General features: G+C 52.4%; 1 protein-coding gene across 1 annotated transcript in view; it reads right to left on the reverse strand.

Annotated features, from left to right (window-relative positions):
- Positions 1–22,492, reverse strand: part of PLXNA4 (plexin A4) — a 471,238-nt gene that overhangs the window by 58,585 nt on the left and 390,161 nt on the right. Inside the window, exons 11-18 of the mRNA XM_043463742.1 lie at positions 18,801–18,897; positions 18,237–18,427; positions 13,658–13,809; positions 10,812–10,929; positions 5,481–5,617; positions 4,034–4,198; positions 1,193–1,286; positions 467–706 (exon numbers count right to left, since the gene is read on the reverse strand). Coding sequence (XP_043319677.1) covers positions 467–706; positions 1,193–1,286; positions 4,034–4,198; positions 5,481–5,617; positions 10,812–10,929; positions 13,658–13,809; positions 18,237–18,427; positions 18,801–18,897 — 1,194 coding nt within the window. The remainder of the gene's footprint in view (positions 1–466; positions 707–1,192; positions 1,287–4,033; positions 4,199–5,480; positions 5,618–10,811; positions 10,930–13,657; positions 13,810–18,236; positions 18,428–18,800; positions 18,898–22,492) is intronic.

The raw sequence follows: 22,492 nt of genomic DNA on the forward strand, positions 1-22,492 counted from the left end.
TGGGAATCAGTAATCAAGGCACTCTTTTCAGCTTCTCCCAAAGGCAGCCTCAGAATCCTTCTCAACACAGAGCTGTAGTCAGTCACTACCAGTTGATTCAAATTGTCATATGAGTTAAAATTAATTTATTATCCATGCTGCAAAGAAGCCCTAGAAGGTGGTTTGCAAAGGGCTTTGCAAGAGGAGGCAGTATGAGTCTTTGACCTTCCAAGTCCTGGATTCGAGCCAAAGCTGGGAGTCAGATGGCCAGCGTGGATCCGGCTGCCCTGACTAGGCTTTTGTGACCCACAAAGAGAGTGTGCATCTTAGTACAGACTCATGGGGAGTTACAGTCTGGGCTGTAACACAACCTCTGCTAGCTAGTGATGCCACCATGAGATCTGTAAAAAGGCCATGACTCCTCACCTCTTCCTGGGAGCATGGAAAGCCTCCCCTTGCACACCTCCTACCTCCCCCATCAACCTACCTTCAGGATGATGGGTGTGCCGGGCTTGAGCTCCAGGATTCCTGAGGGGCTAAAGGCCTCAAACACAGGGTTGGGGTAGTAGGTGAAGTTGGTCATGTTGAGGATTAGCAGAGACTGGACATTGTCCAGGATGAAGCCAAACTCCTCAGGCCTCTCTGTCAGGTCGGACTGGTGGTCGGGTCCCAGAGCGAGGGCCGGAGCCTGGCAGGTCATCTCAGTGGCATTCAGAACCTCGCAGAGCTGGGGAGGAGCCAGAGAAGGAGGTTTATGTCTTGGGTCTCCACACTTGCGTAGCCCCAGCCACCCACCGGGCCTCCCTCTATGGTGTTGCAGCGTGGTGTTGGCACAGGACTATCATAGACGGGTCCCAACTGCCTGACCTAGACACTCAAGGACAAGCTCTGCAGCTGGCCCCTACCTCTGCTCTGCCCATAGCAGCTGTGGCAGGCACGAGGCTATCTCTAAGCTAAGGGGTGGCACTGCAGGTCAGAGGAGGAAGGAAGAAGGGTCTGAAAACCAAGCAACCCAGGAGCAATGGCTCCTCCATGCCTTTAGCCAGGGTGTGGAAGTGGCCTCATGCCTGCTCCCCCATCCCACCATCCCAGTGTCCAGGGGCGTTGCCCGTGATGAGTCATTAGTGTCTGAGATGAGCCTGCCTGAGCCCCCAGAGAGCCCCACATCTTCTAGGGCTGCCCCCCACCCCGAGCCTGCCAGCCCAGGACTCACATTGATGTGCTCCTTCCCTCCATGCTTGGCCCGGATCTGGGGGTTCTGTATGAGGTCCAGGTGAGTCCCCCACACGGCGATGGGTGTGTTCCCACTGACCGGGGAGAAAGAAGGCATGTAAAGACAGGGATGGGAATAGCAATGACTCTTGAGCACAAAGATGATGATGATGACAGTCAATCAGGCTGAGCTCTGGCACTGAAGACAGTGATAACCGGGGGGCATGATGACGTTCATGGGGATGAGATGACAAGTGACTGTATAATAATAAGGATGCGCTCTCAGCAGCCAAGGGGAAGACAGTGATGACCAGATGTCCGCAGCCATGCTATGCTGAGCTCATTCAGAGCGTGGACGCCCCACGGAGCCTGGACCTGCAGTACGGCCCTCTTGCCCCTTCCGCTCTGCTGCCCCCTGCCCCAGCCTCCTGACCTGAGCCAGCTGCTTCTCTGTAGCCTCCCGGGGTCTCTTCCCCTGCCCTTCCCACTCTCATGGAACTTTCTTCACACTGGCCTCGCTCCAGACCATCTTCTACCAGACCCTCCAAAGTCTAAGCACAGGACAATCACACTACAAATTTCCACCTTAGAGGCTTCAGCTGGCTGGGACCTGGGAAAGGCTGAGGCTCAGACACTCAGGAACCTCCTGTAAGAATGCAAATATGAAACACTCCAGGGCTCTTGCACCCTGGGCGGGGGTTGGCTGGAGGATTGCCGACAGGAGAGATCACAGGATTTGTCTTTGGGTAGCTTTGCATTGGAAACCTGGATGCCACTGTCCTACCCTCAGTGCCACTGAGACGTGCTGGCATGGGGTGGGGGCTGACTTCCTTGGGGGCTACTCAAAGGAAGTGATGAATCGAGTTATCTACAATCAGGGGCATATCACTGAGAAGAACCTACTTAAAACGGGTAAGTGGGTATAAGATTGAGGGTAAAGAATCCTTGACATGCACATTGATCTCTACCACTCTATCCATTACTGCCCTCTCTTCCTCTTGCCCTCCACCTGTCCCATCTGAAACATACACGCACGCACACGCACGCACATGAAAGAAGATTCTGGTGAGACCTACAGAGGCTCTCTGCCCCCAGGAGGGCTGGCAAATGAGCCTCCAGTGTCCAGCCATCTCCTGATCTTCTCTCATTCCTCAGTTCCACACACATTTATCAAATGCCCCCATCACCCCATCACTGTTGATCAGTAACTCCGGCTGCTGCAAGCAGTGGAAAGTCTAGAGGTCTGCAGAGCCCCACTCCCATTCCAGACTTCGTTAACTGCAGTGACACCCCCTCCTGGAGCCTCACCCACTCAGAATGCACTTCCAGCCTTCCTCTCGATGTGAGGGTGACTGGGGGTTACTGCTGAGCGCCGGGAAGGCCAACACTTCTATTTCTGTGACAGCAACATGAGGAAGAGCTGAATTAAACCAGGCTGTGAACGCCTTGGGGAACCATAGAGTTTGTCTAAGAACAGGGGGCCGTGCCAACTTCCTAGACTCACCAGGCCCTGGGGGCAAATCCTGGAATAGTTTTTATAGGCTCTTTGCCCCTCTCTGTGTCTTGTATTTATCTGCTTTCAGGTTACAATTAAAGCTTATAAGGTCTGGGCCTTAGAGAGAGTAACAGTTGAGGACAACAAAGGCTCCCAAAGGCTGCCTTTCGTCTGGGTGTGTAAGGCCAGGTGGCAAACTTCCCGTAAAGGGCCAGAGAGTAAATCTTGCTGGCTCCTTGGGGCCATATAGTCTGTCATAATTACTCAGCTCCGCTGCTATGGTGAGAAAGCAGCTAGAGACAAAACATATATGGATGATTATGGCCATGTTCCAATAAAACTTTATTTATGAAAGCAGGCAGACAGTCAGATTTGGCCCCTGGGCTGGAGTCTACTGACCCTGTTCAAAAGACTGTTCTTTGGACTGGAGTCGTCATTGACCCCTCTCTTGGCTTGTGGAGACCACGTCTTCATGCTTTGCCCGGTCTCCTGACCCCAGATGGCCTCCCAAAGCTGAAGCAGCCAGTGGGGTGGCCTGAGGATGGGGAGGGATGGGGGGTGGGGAGGAGGGGAGGGAAGGGGAGCCAGGTACCGCACTGGGTGTTTGTAGCTCACGTAATTCTCTTGGGGTCCTATGAGAAACCCTGAATCCAGACAAGCTAGCTAAGCTTTAAGGTCCCTTGGCTGCTAAGCAGTGGAGCTGAGCTGTACTCAGTCATTCTAACCCTAAGTCTACTTCTCATCCTGCCCCCACTACCCAGGCCTTGATACAAAGGTTTCCCAATGACCACCAGGGAGCATCCATGCCCTCAGAATGCCCTCAGAAGCCCCGTCCAGCCTCCTAGTAGCCTGTGCGTGCATGTGTGCTAGGTTGCTTCTGTCTTGTTTCATTCTGTGTGACCCCAAGGACTGTAGCCTGCCAGCCAGGCTCCTCTGTCCATGGGATTCTCCAGGCAAGAATATTGGAGTGGGTTGCCATTTCCTTCTCCAGGGGATTGATCTTCCCAGCCAAGGGATCGAACTTGAATCCTTTCATTTCTGGCATCAGCAAGCAGGTTCTTTATCACTAGCGCCACCTGGGAAGCCCAAAGATTCCACCGAGATTTGAACTCAGATAGCTGGATTCAGAGTCCAGAGCGCTCACCATTTTCCTAGTTGCCCACCAATCCTCAAATCAGGGACTGTAAGCTCCTGCTGGCCAGAGCTTGCCTCCAGGGCCAGGTCCCGCTCAGAGGCGTTCTCAGTAGAAAGAGGGAGCCCCGGCAGGAAGGTCTGATCCACACAGCTCCCAGTTCATTGCCGAGGTTTCTGAGAGGGAGGGACACCTGAGGCCGGGACAGCCCCTACCTGACGATGCTCCACTCGGGCTCGATCCGCACGATGGTGGGGTCCTCCACGTACTGGAAGAACAGGTCCTGGTGGATCTTGGCCCTGTCCACCTGCACCGTCACCTTCATTTCCAGCACCTCGTCTGAGGACGTTGTGTTGCAGACGATGTAGGACGGAGAACGCCTGGAGGGAGGAGGGGAGATGGGGAGCTGGGCTCCTGGGTGTCGGGGAGGACCGCGGTCCGGGGTCAGGGCCCTCCTGCACCCCTCCCTGTTCATCAGCCTCCTTGGGGGCAGTGGGTGAGGGTGAGCGCTGCCCTGGACACTCAGCCCTGAGATCTACTGATCAAGACTCTGTCTTTGACCCAACTGTAGACAGGTTCCTCTGAGCCCGCTTTTTTGACTAGGCTTCCTTCTGGGGCCCTGCCTTCCACTTGCCTACTCCCATTTTTAGCAAGAATCCTGCTAACTCAATTTAGTAAGAATCCCCCACCCCACTCTGATATCTGAATACCCTTGATATTTAGGCAGCTTCCGCCTCCCTCACTCTTGATACTTGATCACCCTGACTGCCTTCAGCAAGAGTCTTGTTAAGTCGGTTTAGCAAGAATCCTCTTAACCTTGTTTCCTCTTAGTAATTTTCCATCCTCGGCCTCCCTCACTCTGTTCCTTGGCTATAAATCCCCAGCTGTCTGCTGTGTTTGAAGTCCGATCTCTATCCCCGTTGTGATAGTCTTGACACCTATTGCAGTAGTCCTGAACAAGCTCTTACCATTTTAACAAGGGTCAGGGCCATGTTTTCTGGAACACTCAGGCAAGGACTGGCCTGGCCTGATTTCAGATCAGGCCCTCAGTATAGCGCTCTCCCAGGACAATCTCTCTCTGCAGAGGACAATCTCTCTCTGCAGAGCTTCCTGCCAACCACACCTCTTCTAGCTGTGCATTAGATGTACCTCTCGCCTCCCACCTCCCTTCTAACCCTCACCCCCACCCCAGGTTCCTGGCTCAGCTCCTGGAAGGTGTGTCCTCCTGGGACTGGACAGTGGAACCAGAAGAAGGAAAGGAAAGTCAGTTGCCCTTGGAGGTTCTGTGACCCTCGGCCAGGTTTTAGCAGTCCTGGCTGGCTCTGCAGTAGCTGCCCAGGAGCTAGCTAACCCAGGGGGCAGGTACCCTAGATTCCAGACCCTGTCCTATGGAACCCTAGGGTCCTCCTGCACAGTGGATGGTATGGGGGCACCCAGGCTAAATGGTAGGAGACAGCATGACAGGTCCATCCAGGGTAGGGATCCCTGGCAGATCCCCGGACTAGCCACAGCCAAGCATGCCCATAAAGTCTCCTCTCAGAGAGAATGGTCACTTTCTCAGGAAGGAAGAAGCACCTCCAAAAGGTCAGCTGGAGTCTGCCACGCTCAGCCCCGCCCACCCTCTGCGCTGGGATCCCTGGAGCCGGCCCTGAGGTGAGTTACCTGTGGAAGAGGCAGGGCTGCTTGCCGAACATCACCACCACATTGCTGCCCGCGTTCAGGTTGGTGCCCGTGATGGTCACCTGTGTGCCTCCGGACCTGGGCCCCCGGCTAGGCTTCAGGTCTGAGAGAGTCAGCGTCTGTGCAGGAAAGGATCTGGCCTGAGGATGCTTCTGGGCAGGCCTGGGGCAGTGCCCCACTCCTGGAGCCGCCTTGCGGAATCCTTAGTCACGGCAGCCTCCCAGAGAGCAGGTCCATATGCCCTTTATATATATATATATATATATATATATATATATATATATACTCTCAATCCCTCCATCAATTCTACAAGGTAGGCATTATTGCCCATCTTAAAGACAAGAGTCAGAGATGTTAAGTTTCTAAGGTCATAGAGTGAAGCAGTGGGCTGAGACATGACTCCGGGGCTGGAGTTCACCCCCTCTCCAGTCTACAGCGTGGGTTGCTCTCAAGAAGGTGAGTTGCTGGATCCACAGGCCTCTCACAGAGAGCTGCCCAAAGCTCCCAGCGGCCAGGGCCGCAGGATGTGTGAGTCCCAGGGAAAGCCAGGAGAAGAAGCAAAGAAGGGTCAGGGGATGGAGTGAAGAGTCGGGCTGGGGGTGGGGTGGGGAGGGGGCGGGGGACGGCTCTGTGAGCTGAGGATTTGGAGTTTCAGTTTGTTCTTTCATTAGCATTTTAATGGAAAAAACTTTCTTAGTCCCAGGTGAGAAGCCTGTATCTGCATTTAAATGAAGATTTCTCTCTTCTCTACTCCCTTAAAGAATTCAGCACCAAAAGTTGAACCCACTCAGCTCCTCGAAGCGGGCAGGCCACCTCCTCTCGGAGAGGCCTCGATCGATAACACAAGGGGAGGAGAAGTGTCAAGCGAAGCCCGCAGCCTGGCGGCCTGACAGGGGCGCGCCTCGGCTCCCGCACTGGGCACACGCGCGGGGATGCGAGGGGACACACGAGTACCATTGCGCAGGCGCGTTCGCGGGGCCCGCCCCCTCGGTCCCCGCTGATCCTGATTCTGGCAGCCCCGTGGCACCCACCAAGCCTAGGAAAGGCTTATTCTGGCTCTGATGCTGGCTCACCCTGAGAGCCGCGCAAAGGTGGGAAGAAGCTTCGGAAAGAGCCTTCTTTTCTCAGCTTTGCCTAGATGGCGCTGTGTGACCTGGCGCAAGTCACTTAACCTCTCTGATCACAAAGAATGGGGGGAAAAATGGTTTTCTCAGAAAGCGCCTGACAATTTTCTGGTTCTAACTTCCCACCGATGGTGGCTTTGTCCCGCAGTCTGTAAAGGGAGAACTTTCAGAGTTGGCTCCTGCTGACCTGCCCAGAGAGGAAAGGGGACGTGAGTGAGTTACTTAGGGGTAGCGGGCAAAGGGAAACAGAAAACAGGTTTTCTGACAGCCTGATGGGCAGAAGGGGTAGAGGTGAGTAATCCTGGCTTTGCAGTGGCATTTCTGCGTGGGGTTGGCTGGGCATGGAGTTATTCCAGGGGCCCGGGAAAGGGCGACAGGGGCAGGTGTTTTAAAATTGTGAGAAACTATTCATTATCCAAGGCTTACTTCACAAATATTTCTCAGTGGGTCTGCATTGGAAATCAAATTCCAGCATTTTTTGGCCACCTCCTCCCTTGGCTCCCTCCCCAATGGAGGCAGGGAAGAGCGTTTCCCTCACAGAGATCTCTAGGGATGGAACTGGTGACAATCTCAAGAGTGCTGACTTGGAGTCTGTTAGCCTTGGCATCAGGGTTTGGAGTGAATAAGCCCACACATCAGAGCCTGGCTTGATTTGTGGAGGGAAACTGAGGCAGACCCAAACTTTGCCCCGACCTTGCATTACTTTGCCAACAAAGGTCTGTCTACTCAAAGCTATGGTTTTTCCAGATACTGGGGCTCCCCAGTATCACCAGGCCCTGAGAAGTACCCCTGCTCCCCAGAGGAGCTGGGAAAGGGCTCCCCAGCTGAATCAGAAGGGAATCTGTGGGAGGTCCCAAGAGTGCCCCCTTTAAGCTGCCCAGCAGGGTGGGAAGGCAGTGAAGGCTCTGAGGTGCTGGGAGGAGGGGAACATGATGGAGGAGCATTCTGTCCTTCCTGCCTCCTTGGTGTGACTCACAGCCGGGGGACTTCTGCTCCTCATTCCCACCATAAACTCTTAGGAGTTCTGTTGCTGGCAGTTGTATGGAGGCGCTCAACAACCGGATCTTTAAATGCAACGTGGGCTGTTAGGTGGAGGCTGGAGTCCCTAGCACTATTCCCCCTCCCTGAAGTTCTTCCGAAGAGGACATGTATCCCCAGGATAGTTCGTCAAATAGAAAAGCGACCCATGTCTGGGCCCCCGGGACCCACTAGACCAGTGCATTTTTGCCTTGTGGCCACACCTCACATGCCCTTCTGCTCCAATCTCTCATCTACCCCATCGACCCCTGCCTCCCAGCTCCCTTTTGCTCCCATCTTTTGGTGCCCTTCCATGTCACACCTTATGCCAGGAACAGCCTCCCACTACTCGAGATCCATATGGAAAGCTGTATTCTGTCTTAGACAGATCCTGCCTTTCCTTCTGGCTCCTTCCATGTAGCCTTCCCTCAATACCCTACATCCAACCATATCCTGCTCTGGGGTAGAAATGATCATGCTGGCAAGACTGACCTTCCCTGAGAGCAGAAGGAAGGGGCTTTTGAATGTCTCCTGCCTGGACAGGTTCTAAGAGTTAAACTCAAGAGCAGACAGCACAGAAGGAGCAGCGGAAGAAGGAGACAGAGAAGGGAAGGAAGTCAGGCCACTCAAAGGAAGGATTGGATAGGTGGGCAGAGCAGACTGAGGAACTTGGACAAAGTTTAGAGAAAGTGGGCACTCTGGGCTCTCCTGGAGCTGGGGGTTGACATGATGAAAATGGCATCCCCCATGTGGCTGGATTAGAATGGGCTCAGGCCAATGGTGGGCATTTAAGGAGGCCAGTGTAATGGCACAGGGAATGGGGAGAGTCAGACTCCAGGACAGGGTGATGGAGGGACTGACATCAGATGTCAGGGGACGCTGAATCACAAGGCCACCGAGGTGGTGGGCCTGGGTGATAGGAAATGGGCAAGTGAGGGGGACACGCTGTTTACAGGAGCTGACAGCAGGTCTACCCTCCCACGGGTAGACCATGGGAGGTGATGGCAGGACATCCGGGGACAGTGGCCTTGGAGTTAGTTGCAAAGGTGAGAAGCCTGGCTGGAAACATAACAGAGACAGCGGAGGCACAAGCAAGCACCAGCCTCCTGAGGTGGCGGCCGCTCCTGGTACCGTTCACCTGGTCTCTGCCAAGAGCCCACGGGATGAACACCGTTCCAGGTCTCTGACTGGCCAGGGAAGTCCAGCGCTTGCTTCGGCCATGCAGCAGTGTCCTCCCTTTTACCACAGCCGTCAGGTAATTCAGAGCCACGTTTCATGCCCAAGTATCGCCGCCCATGCCACACCTCTCAGACACGTGGGGAGCATTGTCACTGACTCTCCCCGGTTCAGCCTGTCTCTGCTTCTCAGCTCTGCTGCAATAACAGCGTCTGTGTATATAAATGTATATATATTATATGTGTGTGTGTGTGCTAAGTCACCTCAGTCATGTCCAACTCACTGAGACCCCCATGGACTGTAGTCCACCAGGCTCCGCTGTCTATGGGATTCTCCAGGCAAGAATACTAGAGTGGGTTGCCATGCCCTCCTCCAGGGGATATTCTGTACCCAGGGATCGAATCTGAATATTTTAACATCTCCTGCTTTGGCAGGAGGGTTCTTTACCACCAGCACCACCTGGGAAGCCCATGTATAGTATATACATTTATATAAATATATATACATGTATCACTAGTTTTCTTAAAGTGTGTTGGGTTTAACTTGAAAATTTCCTGAAACTTTCAGAATGAGATGTGGGTACAAATGCTAAACAAATAGGTAAAACTACACATCCGCTAAGTCCATGACATGTGTGTGTTCCTCTCCATGAGTTCCTGTGTGTGGGTTCAGTGTCAGCCATGTTCATAAGGTTGGTTGGTTTTCAAAGAGTAGAGTGGAGAAATGGAGAGACCAAGACCCAGGCAGGGAGGGGCACCTGATGTACTTCCCTCCTGGAGAGTCCTTCATCTCCTCTCCCCTTCTGGACTGTGTGAGGGAGGGGTTGCATGGGGTCTGATTCATCATTGTGTCACCTGCAAGTCAGGCCCATCATATTATAGCATTCAACCAATTAAGCAAGTATTTATCAAATAACCAAGGGAGGGGTACTGTGCAAGGTGATACGTGGTTGTCAGCTGAAGGGAGGAAGAAGGAAGAGGAGGAAGGCAGTTGAAAGAAGGGGAGGGGAGGAAGGAAGGAAGGAGAAAAAAGGGCTCCTATGACATATTTCAGGGCATTTGATGCCCAGATGTAAAATCCATCATTTCAGGCTTCCACTTCCAAAAGCAGCTGAGAATCACGAGGAAATGATCTCATCACATCTGTCATTAACCTGAGAAGTTAACTGGATGGTAATAGTTTTGTAAATGACACCGTGTGTGTGGTAGGGGATGGTCCCCTGCTGCAGAATCCCTGGCCAGGGCTGGTCAGCAGCCTTTTCAGGGTCTGGGGAGGGTCCGAACTGGAGGGAATGTGAGGGCAATGGCGGGGTCTGTGGAAGCTGTGGGGTGGGGAGGGAGGTGTGGGGAAGGGTGTTGGGGCAGGAGGGGATAAGAATGTGGGAGGAGGCAGGTGGAGTGTGGGTGAGATGCGGGTGAGGAGCTGTAGTGAAGGAGGTTGAGGACTGGGATGCTGGTGAGTGGGGATGATGGATGGAAGGGGTGGGCTGCCAGCACACAGGGAAAGGGTGGGGCACAGTAGGCAAGGTGGCAACCCTAGAAATCATCAAGGTAGTGATCCTAGAAGTGATCGATCTATTCTATATAATCTTCACCACAATACCATGGGGTAGTTGCTATTATTGTCATCCCCACTTTACGAATGGAGACACTGAGGCACAGAAAGGTAAACCACTTGCCCAAGTTCATCCAGTTATTAAGTGGCAGAGCCAGGGTTCAAATCCCAAGAGTTCTCATGCATAGGCCACACCCTCACCCACCAGGTCAGGCTGACATTCAGCCAGAAGGGGACGCTGGGGCCCAAGAGTCAAAGCCACTTCCCTGGAGCCCAGCCCCTCAGGGTCAGGATGTGAACCCACGTCTCCCCAACTCTCAGGCGCTGCAGGACGGGACTCCCAAGACCTTGGCCTGAGTTTGCCCACAGAGGTCCAACAATCATGGTAAAGAGGCCGGTGGCCAGAGCTTGCCCAGCCAGGCCGCTGGTGGTCAGGACTCACCATGAAGTAATAGAGCTGCGAGGACCTGGCCATGAACTCAGGCCGACACACGGCCACACAGATCTCCACGAAGCCGGCGTGCTGGCTGGGCTTGGCCTCCCCCATCTCACATACGATCCTGCAGGAGGAGAGGACGGCCCCATGGATCACAGGAGGTCACGGCCTCCCTGCCGTGACCCGTGGGCCCCACGCCTACCTGGGCCTCCTTCTCTGCAGTACCATCTCAGGGATGGGCAGGGGAGGAGGAGGTGGAAGACACTGATTCCTCCGGCAAGGGCTCCTCCCTGGTTCTCAGGAAATGAAGTGTGATCTACAGGGGTCTCCTTGGGGGCCCTTGGAAAAACGAGGTGTCTCGAAGAGGACCCCAGACACTCAGTCCCTAATTCATGAATTGTCCGCTCAGTTCTCAATTAGAGTTCAGGGAAAGTTGCAACCAAACAGCTTAGGCAATACAGATGGCAGAGCCTAGAGAGGTAAAGTGACCTACCCAAGGGCACACAGCCATCAGACAGGGACCTCAGAGCAGACCTAAGGTTTTCAAGTCCTTGTCTCGGAGCTCTTTGCTCCCAAGGCATGGACTGCCCCAGGCAGTGGTTTCTGCTCCTAGTCCATCTGGCAGGGGAAGGGGTAAGGGAAAGTCTGAACATCTCCCCTTTTAAAAAATTGTTATTGTTTCACTTATAAAATGGTTCATACCCTTGAACACAGTACAGAAGTAAAAAGCAAGTGTGCCTTTCTTCACTAATCTCTCTCAAAATCTTGGTGTATAAATCTGTGCAGACCTTTCTCTAGATCTATGCAAATGTATAATACAAATAATCTCCATTTTATAAATGAAGAATTGAAGCACAGAAAAATATATGCTTTTCTGTCCCAGTAACATAATTAATACATGGTCGGTAAAAAAAGAGGACAAAAAAGTCACCTGCCATATATATATCCCTGCGCCCCTATTGCAGCCCCTGAAATATCCACTGTCAACATCTTGGTGTTTATGTTTCCAGTCTTGCTTTTCTTTTACAAAATTAATTATAAACTCTTTTTTTCTGCTTGGTAACCTGTGTTCTCACTTAAAATAACTTGTGTATATGCCTGGTCATGATTCTCCTACAGCATCAAATTTAATGGCGGTGTAGTTTACTGTCCTAGGTATATACAATAATTTATTAAATTAATTCCCTATTTTTAGACATGCAAATTGCTTCTACAATTTCACTGTTAGAAATTGGGCCAAAATAAACATTCTTGCAAATAAATATTTGTGCATTCTGTTTATTTGAGGAAAGTTCTAGAAGTATTATGGCCAGGCTAAAGACATTTGACCTACATTTCCAAATTGCCTTCCAGGAAGGTCGTCCCAATTTACCCTCCTGACATGAATGTATGAATGTGCTATTTCTCATGCCTCTCATTTGAACCGGGTATTAACTTTTAAAAATTGTCCCCACTGTTTTAATTTGCATTCCATTGGTTGCTACTGATATTAAACATTTTTTATATGACTTTGGTCCTTTGTCTTGTGAATCACACATGCACACTCTGCTAATTTTGTGATAATTGCCTTTCATCTATAGCACCTCTTTATATGTTAAGAAAAAGCGTACTGTAACAGGGTATAACTGTATTCTCGGTTTACCATTCATATTTTTACTTCGCACACAGTGGTTTTGGTGCACAAGTTTTAACTATTATGTACTCAAATTTCCTAATCTTTTCCTTTATATTTTTTCTTTTGCAGTCATACCTGGAACACCGTCCCTTTCTTGAAATCAAATAAATTTTCACCTGCATTTTGTTCTAATCCTTTTATAGTTTTATATTTTACCCTTAACTCTTTATTCTATCTAGAATTTATTTTGGTGTATAATGTGAAATAATAATCTGATATTGTACTTTTTTCCAGGTATTGAAAATGAGCCACTAATTGAATGAGTTTTGCTTTCCTTTGTTGTTTTGTTTAGTCACTAAGTCGTGTCCGACTCCTTTGCGACCCTATGGACTGCAGCCTGCCAGGCTCCTCTGTCCATGGGATTTCCCAGGCAAGAAGACAGGCAACACGGTGTAATGCATTCACCTACTTAAGTGAGACCTTGCAAAGAGTTAAGAACTTATGCACACAGGGACAAGTGGCAAGGTTTCACTCTCGGAGGGGCAATATAGAGGGTGTAGAATATAGATTTTACTGTGCTGGTGAACATTTATTTCATGCTTGTGTTTGCTGGGCTGGAAAATTGTCTTTACTTATTTACAAGGCAATACATGATTCACAGACCTCCCTTGCCAGGTAGGTTAGAGGTCAAGGCCATGGTCAAGATCATGTGTCTAATGGCCCTCTCTGTGGACCAGCAGATTTTGCTGGAGGAAAACAATCCAAGTCCCTACAGGCATGAGAGTGGATGTGGAGGTCCATTCTCAGCCTCCATAGATGGTCCTATAGGATTAGCTTTTTTCATAGCCGAGAGTGGACAGGACTGGGGAGTTAGAGACATCAGAGGGAGTCAGGGGGAGGAACTAAACTCTCACTACTGTAGATTTTGATATTGATCCATCTTGCTCCTACTCATCTCCACACCCCCAAAGAGCTAATGATCATTTTCCCCTTCTCTCCCTGCCCTCTCCCCTTCCTCTTTCTGGACTTCCCCCAGTGTGGCAGCTGGCTAGTTCAGGAGCTGGGGAGTTGTAGGAGTCCCCCCCACACACACCCTAGAAGGTGAGGGACAGTCTCCTTTTCTGTGCATAAGCTCTAAGAGCCTCTGCTGTTGACCAGGGAAGACGTCAGCGTCAGTCATCTTTTTACGTGGGCTTCTCATCCCTGCTCTGCCCACGTCTCGGAGGCCTCCACTTACTGTTCGGCAGGGATGTAGCCATCCACCAGAGGGCTGCACTCCACACCCGCCACCTTGACGTGGGAGGCGATGTCCCGGAACTCCAGGCCCAGGTTCTCCCCTCGGATGGTGACTTTGGTGCCCCCTTCCCGGGGGCCTGTCACCGGGATTATCTGGAAGGAGGAAGCATGATAATCTGATACCAAGACAGAGCATCACCCCCCACCGGCTGATGGCACAGGAAGAGTCTCTTCCCCTTCTATACCCCGTTCCCTCCACCCAATTCCTTGAGTTGAATTCAAGTCCACAAGGGCACCCAGGTCTGGGACTGTGGATGGGCAGGAGCTTCTGGAAGAGTATTCTGTGTTTGTGGATGGTTTTAGGAGCAGGGTTCAAAGCCCCTTGTTCCTCTTCCCATTTCACAGAAGAAGAGATAGAATGTGATCTGCAGTGTTACTGGGTAATTCATAGAAAATCGGAATTAAAGCCTACCAGCATTTATTTGGTGGCGCTAGTAGTAAAGAACCCGCCTGCCAATGCAGGAGACATAAAGAGATGCAGGTTTGACCTCTGGGTCAGGAAGATCCCCTGGAGGAGGGCAAGGCAACCCACTCCAGCATTCTTGCCTGGACAATCCCATGGACAGAGGAGCCTGGCGGGCTGTGGTCCACAGGGTCGCAAAGAATCGGACACGACTGAAGCCACTTAGCAGCAGCAGCAGTAGTATTTGCTCACGTTAGTTCCATTCTCAATGGAAATGAACAAGCCTCCTATCAACCCACAGCCCTTTCCACGATGGCACCCACCCATCTTTCAAGATCCTTGTCAACACTCACTTCCCCATCACCAGAGGCTCTCTCTGTCTTTCTCCACTGAAATTTTAGGACCCCTTTGTATGCTTTTTTCATCATAGCGTTTGTGTCTGATTCCTCGCACTGCCATCCCCCTGCCCCCTCCTCTTCAGATCCTGAGTCTCTGTGAGCACAGGCAGTGATGCCTCCCTTCTCCTCATGGACTTTCTGGTGACAGCACCATAGTTATTTTCTTAAGTTGTAATTGTATTGAACACCCCAACTATCCAAGCATCTTCCTGGAGTTAGAAAAATGTTTGTCACAGCTCCTCTGTCATTATCTGGTTCGGTTTCTAAGGAGATGGGTTTAATTTAGACTTTATTTTCATAAACTTGGCCAAAATGACTGGCTTTCCCTCCTGAGACGTCACCACTGATGCTAAAAACCCATGATTGGAATGTTAGAATTCAACAACCAAGGGCCTGCTTTGTGGTGGGGACTCCATACACTTCATGTGATCTAATTATGAGCCCACACAGTAGTGACCTGAATAGCAGAAGACACTCCATGCTAGCCTCTCCTGGCATCTGACAGACCAGAGAAGGGCCCATTTCTTGTTCTCGGTGCTGCTGAACACCAGCATCTGGTTCTTGGTCAATGTCAATGGGATCACTATTGGAGGAGTCCAGATAGGATACCTCTTTAATATGACCTACTCTCTATCCTTCCAGGGTTACAAGTGGGGATTCCATCCTGGCAGGAGGGTGAGAGATAGGGAAGGGAGTAACAGCTTTGCTGGGCTTTCTAGGCTGTTCACCTACAAAGGTCAAGACACTTATGCTTCTCAGATGTGTAGGTGTGCAATCTCTAAGTGAGCGTACATGCACATGCACATTTCCACTGCAGTGAAAAAAAAACAGATTCTTTGGAGACAGGCTTGTTTCTGTGTGAGGAAGGTGGCCAGACAGAAGGGGGTGGGCTGGGGCAGCCCCTGTCCTCCCCAGATGCCTGCCCAGCCAGTCCCCAGGGCGCCGCTGGCACCTGGCAGCAGCGGCATCATGATATTTCAGCTCTGGCCTGTGGTCCTGAAAAGGGAGTTTTATCTCTGGCTCAGTCCTCAGGTGCCCGGGATCCCCGGAGGGCCGATACCAGTATGGAGCCAGTAAATAGCCTTTGTCACAGGGAGATTTGTTTCATTTGCCGTCTCCTCCCTGCGATTTTCTTGGTCTCGGGCCAAGAAGAAAGCAAGTCCCATCGTTTTTGCCAGACACACCATTAGCAGTCCTGCAAGGCAGCCCCGGGGGATGGTTTCTTGCTACAGGCTCTGAGGGTAGGGGGTGGCAGGAAAGGAGGGGAGCCCTCATATAGAGGGGGACCAGAGACATCCACCTGACTGCCTTTTCCAAATAATTCTGTACGTAAAATGCATGAGTATCATTCCATGGTTTGAGAACTATTGTTGAGATTCTGACTCATGCAAGAGACTGAAGTCAGGACTGAATGAAGCTCTCTTGAATCTGGAGAACCAGGGATATGGAGGGTGAAGCGGCTAATGTGGGGGGAGGCACTAACGTTGGTGGGGGGCCCACACCCAGGGGGCCGCGCCCAGGAGGCTGCTTTGCTGGAGGAGCTGCTCACTCAGGAGTCAAACCCCTTCCTGTCTTACACATCCCCGCTGTGTGTGCATTACTTGTGAGGGGAGGAGCCAGGGAATGAGTGGATGGTCTTCTGCCTTTGTAGGGGGGGAGACAGCAATCCAAGAATCAAGAGACCAGCTTTTCAGGACTCCTTTGATTTGGACTTTGGTCAGAGTAGGTCTCAGTGTCGATCTTTTATGTAGGAGAGGGTGATAATAACCCCCAATTCATGGGTTGCATTGTGTCCCCCTAAATCCATATGTCAAAGTTCCTAAATCCCAGCATCTCAGAATTGCGACCTTTGGAGAAAGGGTCTGTATGGAGGTAGTCAAGTCAAAATGAGGTCATTCCGGTGGGTCCTAATCCAATATGACTGGCGTCCTCACAAAAAGAGATTTGTACAGAGACACACATAGAAGAAAAATGATGTGAAGAGACACAGGAAGAAGACAGTCACCTATAAGCCAAGGAGTTGTTGTTGTTGTTTTTTAGTGGATAAGCCCTGTCTGATTCTTTGCAACCCCGTGGACCTTCCTGACCCAGGGATTGAACTGCGTCTCCTGCATCAGCAGGTGGATAGAGGAGCCTGGAAGAGACCCTTCCTGTCTCAGCCCTTAGAATGAATCAACCCTGCAACACCTTGATTTCAGTGTCCAGCCTCCAGAACTGAGAGACAATGTGTTTCTGTTGTTTAAGGCGCTTGGTTGCTGCAGCCCTAGGAAATCACACAGCAGGTTTGCTGTGAGCCCAGATGTGGTAAAGGATAGGCAGCTATTTCAGACTCTGAAGCACCACACAAATGTGCAGCCTGTAACTCTGGGCTTCCCTGGAGGCTCAGTGGTAAAGAATCCACCTGCCAATGCAGCCTACTTGGGTTCGATCCCTGGGTCAGGAAGATCCCCTGGAGAAGGAAATGGCCACCCACTCCAGTATTATTGCCTGGGAAATCCCCTGGACAGAGGAGCCTGGTGGGCTATAGTCCCTGGGGTCACAAAGAGTCAGACACGACTTGGCAACTAAACAACAAGCAACAATTGCTAGGGTACCAGATGCAGGCATGTGTGACACGGCCCAGGGCTGGGTGCCCAGCGTCCACTCACTATGGATGGGCAGACGGAGCTTCCTTCTCCTCTTCTTCCCTCTGTCCCTGCTGTGACATTATCATTGTCAGTACCAAGCACCGAGGCACCTACTATGTGCTAAATCCTGGGCGTCGGGAGTCGACGTATCAGACATCGTCCTGTCACTGAGACAGGCATGTCTCTTCCTTATTCTACAAGAAGAGTAAGGGATTCCATCAAGGTAGGAGGTACCTTAGGGGGTCTCCCTGAGGGAGTGTGGCTGTCAAGACACCAGGGAAGTAGAGGGTTTAGACACTTTAACAATGATTTTAACAGGGTTGATGATGAATGAGGAGGAAGAAGGTGATGAGATCCCCACGAGCTGGGTGTCAACCAAGCATTTGTACGAATGTACTCATATAATCCCTGGCCCTGCTCTGGGAGATGAGCACTTAGGCCCATGGCACAGATGAGCAAGTTGAGGCCTGGAGATAGAGATGAATTAGGGCCATGGGACCCAACAGTTAGTTGGGATCAGCTGATGGCACAGGGATCTCTGTGACCCCAGTATCTGCATCTCTAGCTCTGCCCTGCCCATCAGCACTCCTAGCTGCACTGCCTGTGTCCCGCACCCTCCTAACCATGCTCCCCAGCTGTTTCTGCCATCTGACAGCTTAGGTCTCGCTCTGTGTTCACCCTGAAGCCTCTCCGCTCTGACCTCCGCCTCTCCAGGGCTGGGGTCCGTGCCCTTGACCCCTATGCAGCCTGGGGTCATGTGCTGACTGCTTAACGAGCTGCCGCCGATGAAGCCTCATGGCGCATCACCGAGACGCCTGGAGTCCAGTAAGGGGAGTCGAGGACTGCGCATCCTTCCTGGCACACGGGGACGCCACAGGACAGCTGAGCTGAGCCCTCTCGGCTCTCGACCTCCTCTGATGTGGGAAGGGCCTCTGAGCCAAGCCTACAGCTGCTGCAGATTTGCAGGAAAATGAGGCTGCCTGCAGCCAGTTGGGCACCTGGTTGTCGCCATGGGGTGCCGGCCACCATGCCAGGCGTGCCTTTCAGGGCCCAGCCGGGGGGCAGGACAGGGCCCAGCAGAGCACGGCTCACCTCTGTGATGCGGGGGTTCGTGCACTTGCTGTTGGCGCCTGACAGCTCCAGCCACTGGCTCTCGTGGACGGGGCAGTGCTGCCGGAGGGTGCACTGCCCTTGGCTCTGGCACCAGCCGCATTCGAAGTCCGGGTCCGCCTTGAGGCACAGCCCGCAGCTCTCACGCATGGCCCCGCACTTATAGAGGTGAACTGCAGGCAGAGGGCAAGAGGGGCTTGGAGATGGGGCAGGGTCGGGGGGAGCCAGGAGTGGACCGGGAACGGGAATGCAGTCCTGGCCTCTGTATGGGACACGGGCAGCCTTGTCCGCTCTGCCTTTTGGATGCAAAAAAGGCCTGGGCAGAAGAACACGGCTGGGGGGGGAAGTCTGCCCCATAAGCAGGGGCCCAGTTAGCTAGCTGCTCCCTGCTAACCCTGCTCCCTCCACTGCACTCAGCTGCCCACCCACTGGAGCAGTCACAGAGCAGTGGGGGTGCTGGGGAGGCCTGGAGGGTGGGCACGGAACGGCGCCGCCCTGAATGGGAGCAGCCCCTCCCTGCCTGCCTCCCCGGCCCGCCTTCCGCACCTTTATTCTGAGCCGGGTTGTCAATGCTGAAGTGCCCGTTCCACACAACCGTCAGCTCCACCGGCAGGTTGTTGATCTCCATCCCTTCGTAGGAATACTGCGGCCAGGATGGGAAGAAAGGAGAAAGCTGGTCATAGAGATCTCTATGGGGTGAGGGGTGCCCACTGTTCAGCCTGGTGCCCGCAAGAGTGCACGGGGCTCAGGACAGGCCAAGACTGTGTGAGCTCACGTGTGTGTGCATGTGCAAGCACACTAGAGCACACACACATACACGCATGTGCAAGCAAGGTGGAGATGCCCGTCTCAGGGGACCAGAGCAGGGGGTCAAGAAGCTAAGGCAGGGAGGGGCCGGGCCTGGGTGGGACACACATTTGGAATGTGGTTTCACGGAGCAGACTACAATAAGTCTTGGCCAGCTTTTCTGGACGCCTGTTCCTGCCAGCTGAGCCTTCCCCTGGACGTTTAAGTGAGAGAGGAGATTGCTACCCACTGGGTGCCCAGGTGGGGAGCTCTGACCTTTAGGCCTTGCCAGGCCCTTAATGTGATTTGAAAACTTTCATTTCTAGGACATGTTCAGAGGAGGTGGGTGCTTTACCAGGGAACTGGCCAAGCCTGATCAATTCGCAGGCAGGGAGAGAAGGGGAGAAATGGGGAAGACATGAAGAGGCTGCTCTCTTCAGGGGTGAGTGGCTGGGGTTTAAGCAGAGAAGAGGATGGATGAGAGCTCAGAGGTGAGGTGGGAAATCCTGAGGTCATTCTATAGCACAAACCTGGAAATCTGGGTCAAGACACCAGAAGCTCCAAGATCAGGCAGAGGGCTGCAGTCCCGCAGCAGTCCATTGGATGGGGAGATGTTCCAGGCCTCTGGGCCCTGCTTCCCCACCCAGCTCTCCTCTAATGTCCCTGCCCCTGCCCCAGGCTGGGTCTATCCCAAAGGACTGTGGTGCTAAGGAGGGAGGCGGGGAAGTGGGATGCCCCCAGCATGCCAGCCCCCATCTGCCTTCTGCCAGCATCCCCTTCTCCATCCCTGGAGAAGGAGGGCAGGCGGCAGGAACTTGCTGCCCGCCCAGGGTAGTGCTTCCAATCCCTACCTGGTGATTTTCTCATTATTCCACTAGATTCTGCCCACCACAGGGGGTGGGATGGGAGATTGAAGCTGAAACAGGTTTTCTGAGGAGGAGGCACTGGGGGTGGGCAATTGGTTGGAAAAGTTCCATTCAGGGGACTTGGTCTGAAGTTGTGTTTGCAGAGCCAGCAGGCTCTCTTAATGCGGTTTATGTTTGGAGCGGCTGGGCCATGGGGATGTGCGTGGCTATTGTGGCAGGCAGCTGACGCTCTGTTTCCCTGAGGGGAGGACAGCACAGAAACTCGGAATGCTCAGGCTGCAGAAGGTCTTGAGGGCCTCCGCTCTGCAGCTTATCCGTGGGGGCTTCTAAAGGAGATGCTATCATCTGAACCTGGGAAATTGTCCTATATTCCTGAGTGACAGAGCACGCTCCATGACGAGCATGCTGTGACCTTGTCCTCATATGGAATCACAGGCAGGGTGTGTGTCCAGCCTTCTTCAGGCTCTACCCTAGCACACCAGGGGTTTTCACGAACTCTTTGCTAATGATGCCTGGGCTAGGGAGCCACATGCAGCGTTTTTCCCCCAGTGGTGGTGGTTTACACCACCATCCACACTCTTGCATAATCTCCCCCTTGACCGATGACTCCTGGGCCAGGGTCAGGGTTTGGGCTGAACTGTAGAATAAAGCAAAGCTTCCTACTCCTGCGGGAACAATACTGGAGAATATTTTTGGTTATCCTATAACTCAGCTGATGACTCATAAGCTTTCTGCCGTGCAGGCCAGTAATCAACTCCCCAGAGGTTAAGTGTTTCGCATCTGGGTGGGTCATTTCAAGTTGCCCTGAGTTTTCTTAAAAAAAAAAAGAAAGAAAGAAAGAAAGAGAAGGACTGCCTTCATCAGAGGCAGGGGGGCCTCGGGGGTGGGGAATGAGGTCTGCTAAATGCAGATTCCAGGGCCCTACCCAGACCTGCTAAATCGGAATCCCTGGAGACAGGAGCACTTCCAGGGAGGCACTCTAGCGAGTCTGGTGCTGCTAAAGTTAGAGAATCTAGAGAATCACTGCTCCTCGCCTGCCGTCTGCTAGCAGCAGGGAGACAGAGGCCTGCCAAGGGGGATGTGTGTAGGAAAGGAGTGGGGGTCGGGGAGGCAGAGAACACTTTCCAGACACCCTCTTCCTATTTCCTCCTGTGGCCAAGCTCCTCTGCCTTATCCTTCCCATCCCCGTCCTCTGAGATCCCAGTGGGAGACAGATGGTGAGGACAAGTGTCAGGCCACCCAGACCTAGGAAGGATGCTGGCAGTGCCTAAATCGGCATCGGAGCCAGGTTCCTGCCTCTCAGGTCTCGGTCTGGGTCTGGCCAGGACCCAGAGTGGATGTGACAGGCAGCACCCAGGGATGTGTTAGCCAAAGACCAAGAGCACCTTCAGGGCCCTTTCCAGAAGGCCCTGAGATCCTCCAGAGAGCGAGGCAAGACAGACTGCCCATGTGTGCTCGGGAGTGTCTGCATGCACGAACGTCTTTGCATGCGTGCGGACGTGAGAAGAGGTCTGTGCATCTCTGTGCTTTCAGACGTGTGTGCGCCCATGAGCATACATGGGCACACACATGTACTGCTATGAAGGGGCTCCGCAGTGACCGGCTGTGTGAATGCAGGCAGAGGACCTGAGTTTCAGGTTCTCCACGTGAAAAATGGGAATTACACACAGCGCGTACCTCATGGGACTATCGGGAGGGTTCGAGACAACCATCTGATGCTCTGGGCGGTACAGTGCCTGTCACAGAGAACGGGCACCCAAACATTATTGTCTATTTGAATCTGCGTGGGTACATTGAAGGGTGCTGTGTAAAAACAACTTGTGTTCCCTGTGTTTATGTCTATGTGGAATAATAGCAGCGCCTATTGAGTGTTTATGTGTCAGACACTCGGTACAGACGGAGACATATGCAGATGAGAACACTCACGTGTTCAGACGTGTGTGTATGTGTGTGTGTATGTGCACACATTTTCTTTTTGAAGAAAATAGAAATTATAAGGCTTTAAGGATCAGAAGTTCAGGGCATTGCTTCCTCTTTCTCCTCCCCTTCCTGAGATCTCAATTCTGAAATATTAACAAAAATCATTAACCGCGGTGTTCCCCACCACCCTCTAGTTCTCCAGGGAAGTCACTCTGCTTCCTGGAGAAGCCCTCCCTCTCCTTTGACCTATATCCTTCTGGAAGCAGCCTGCAGGGGAGCCTGGACCACTGGTTCCCATCCCTCAACACCCCCCACCTCCGCTCCACTTAGCATTTATATAGCTCTGTGTAATCAGTGGGCAGTTAATCTGCACAAAGCCCAGCTCTGAAGGATGAGTGCTTCAGGCTCCCAGGGGCCAGGAGGTTAAGTGTCTCAATCAAGGTCTGGCTCACCCTGGCCCAGCTCAAGGATGACGTTACTCATTCCCTGTGAACCTCAGTTTCCCGACCTTCTAAAAGGAAAGAGAGGACCTCTGTATAATTTGAACATTCTTCCCTCCAGCCATTCCCCTGTCTGAGATATTTTCGTGGAAAGTTCTATCAATTCTATCACCACAATAAGATGCCGGGGCTTCCCAGGTGGTGCTACTGGTAAAGAACCTGCCTG

This window comes from Cervus canadensis, chromosome 3, assembly GCF_019320065.1.
Source record: "Cervus canadensis isolate Bull #8, Minnesota chromosome 3, ASM1932006v1, whole genome shotgun sequence".
Lineage (NCBI taxonomy): Eukaryota > Metazoa > Chordata > Mammalia > Artiodactyla > Cervidae > Cervus > Cervus canadensis.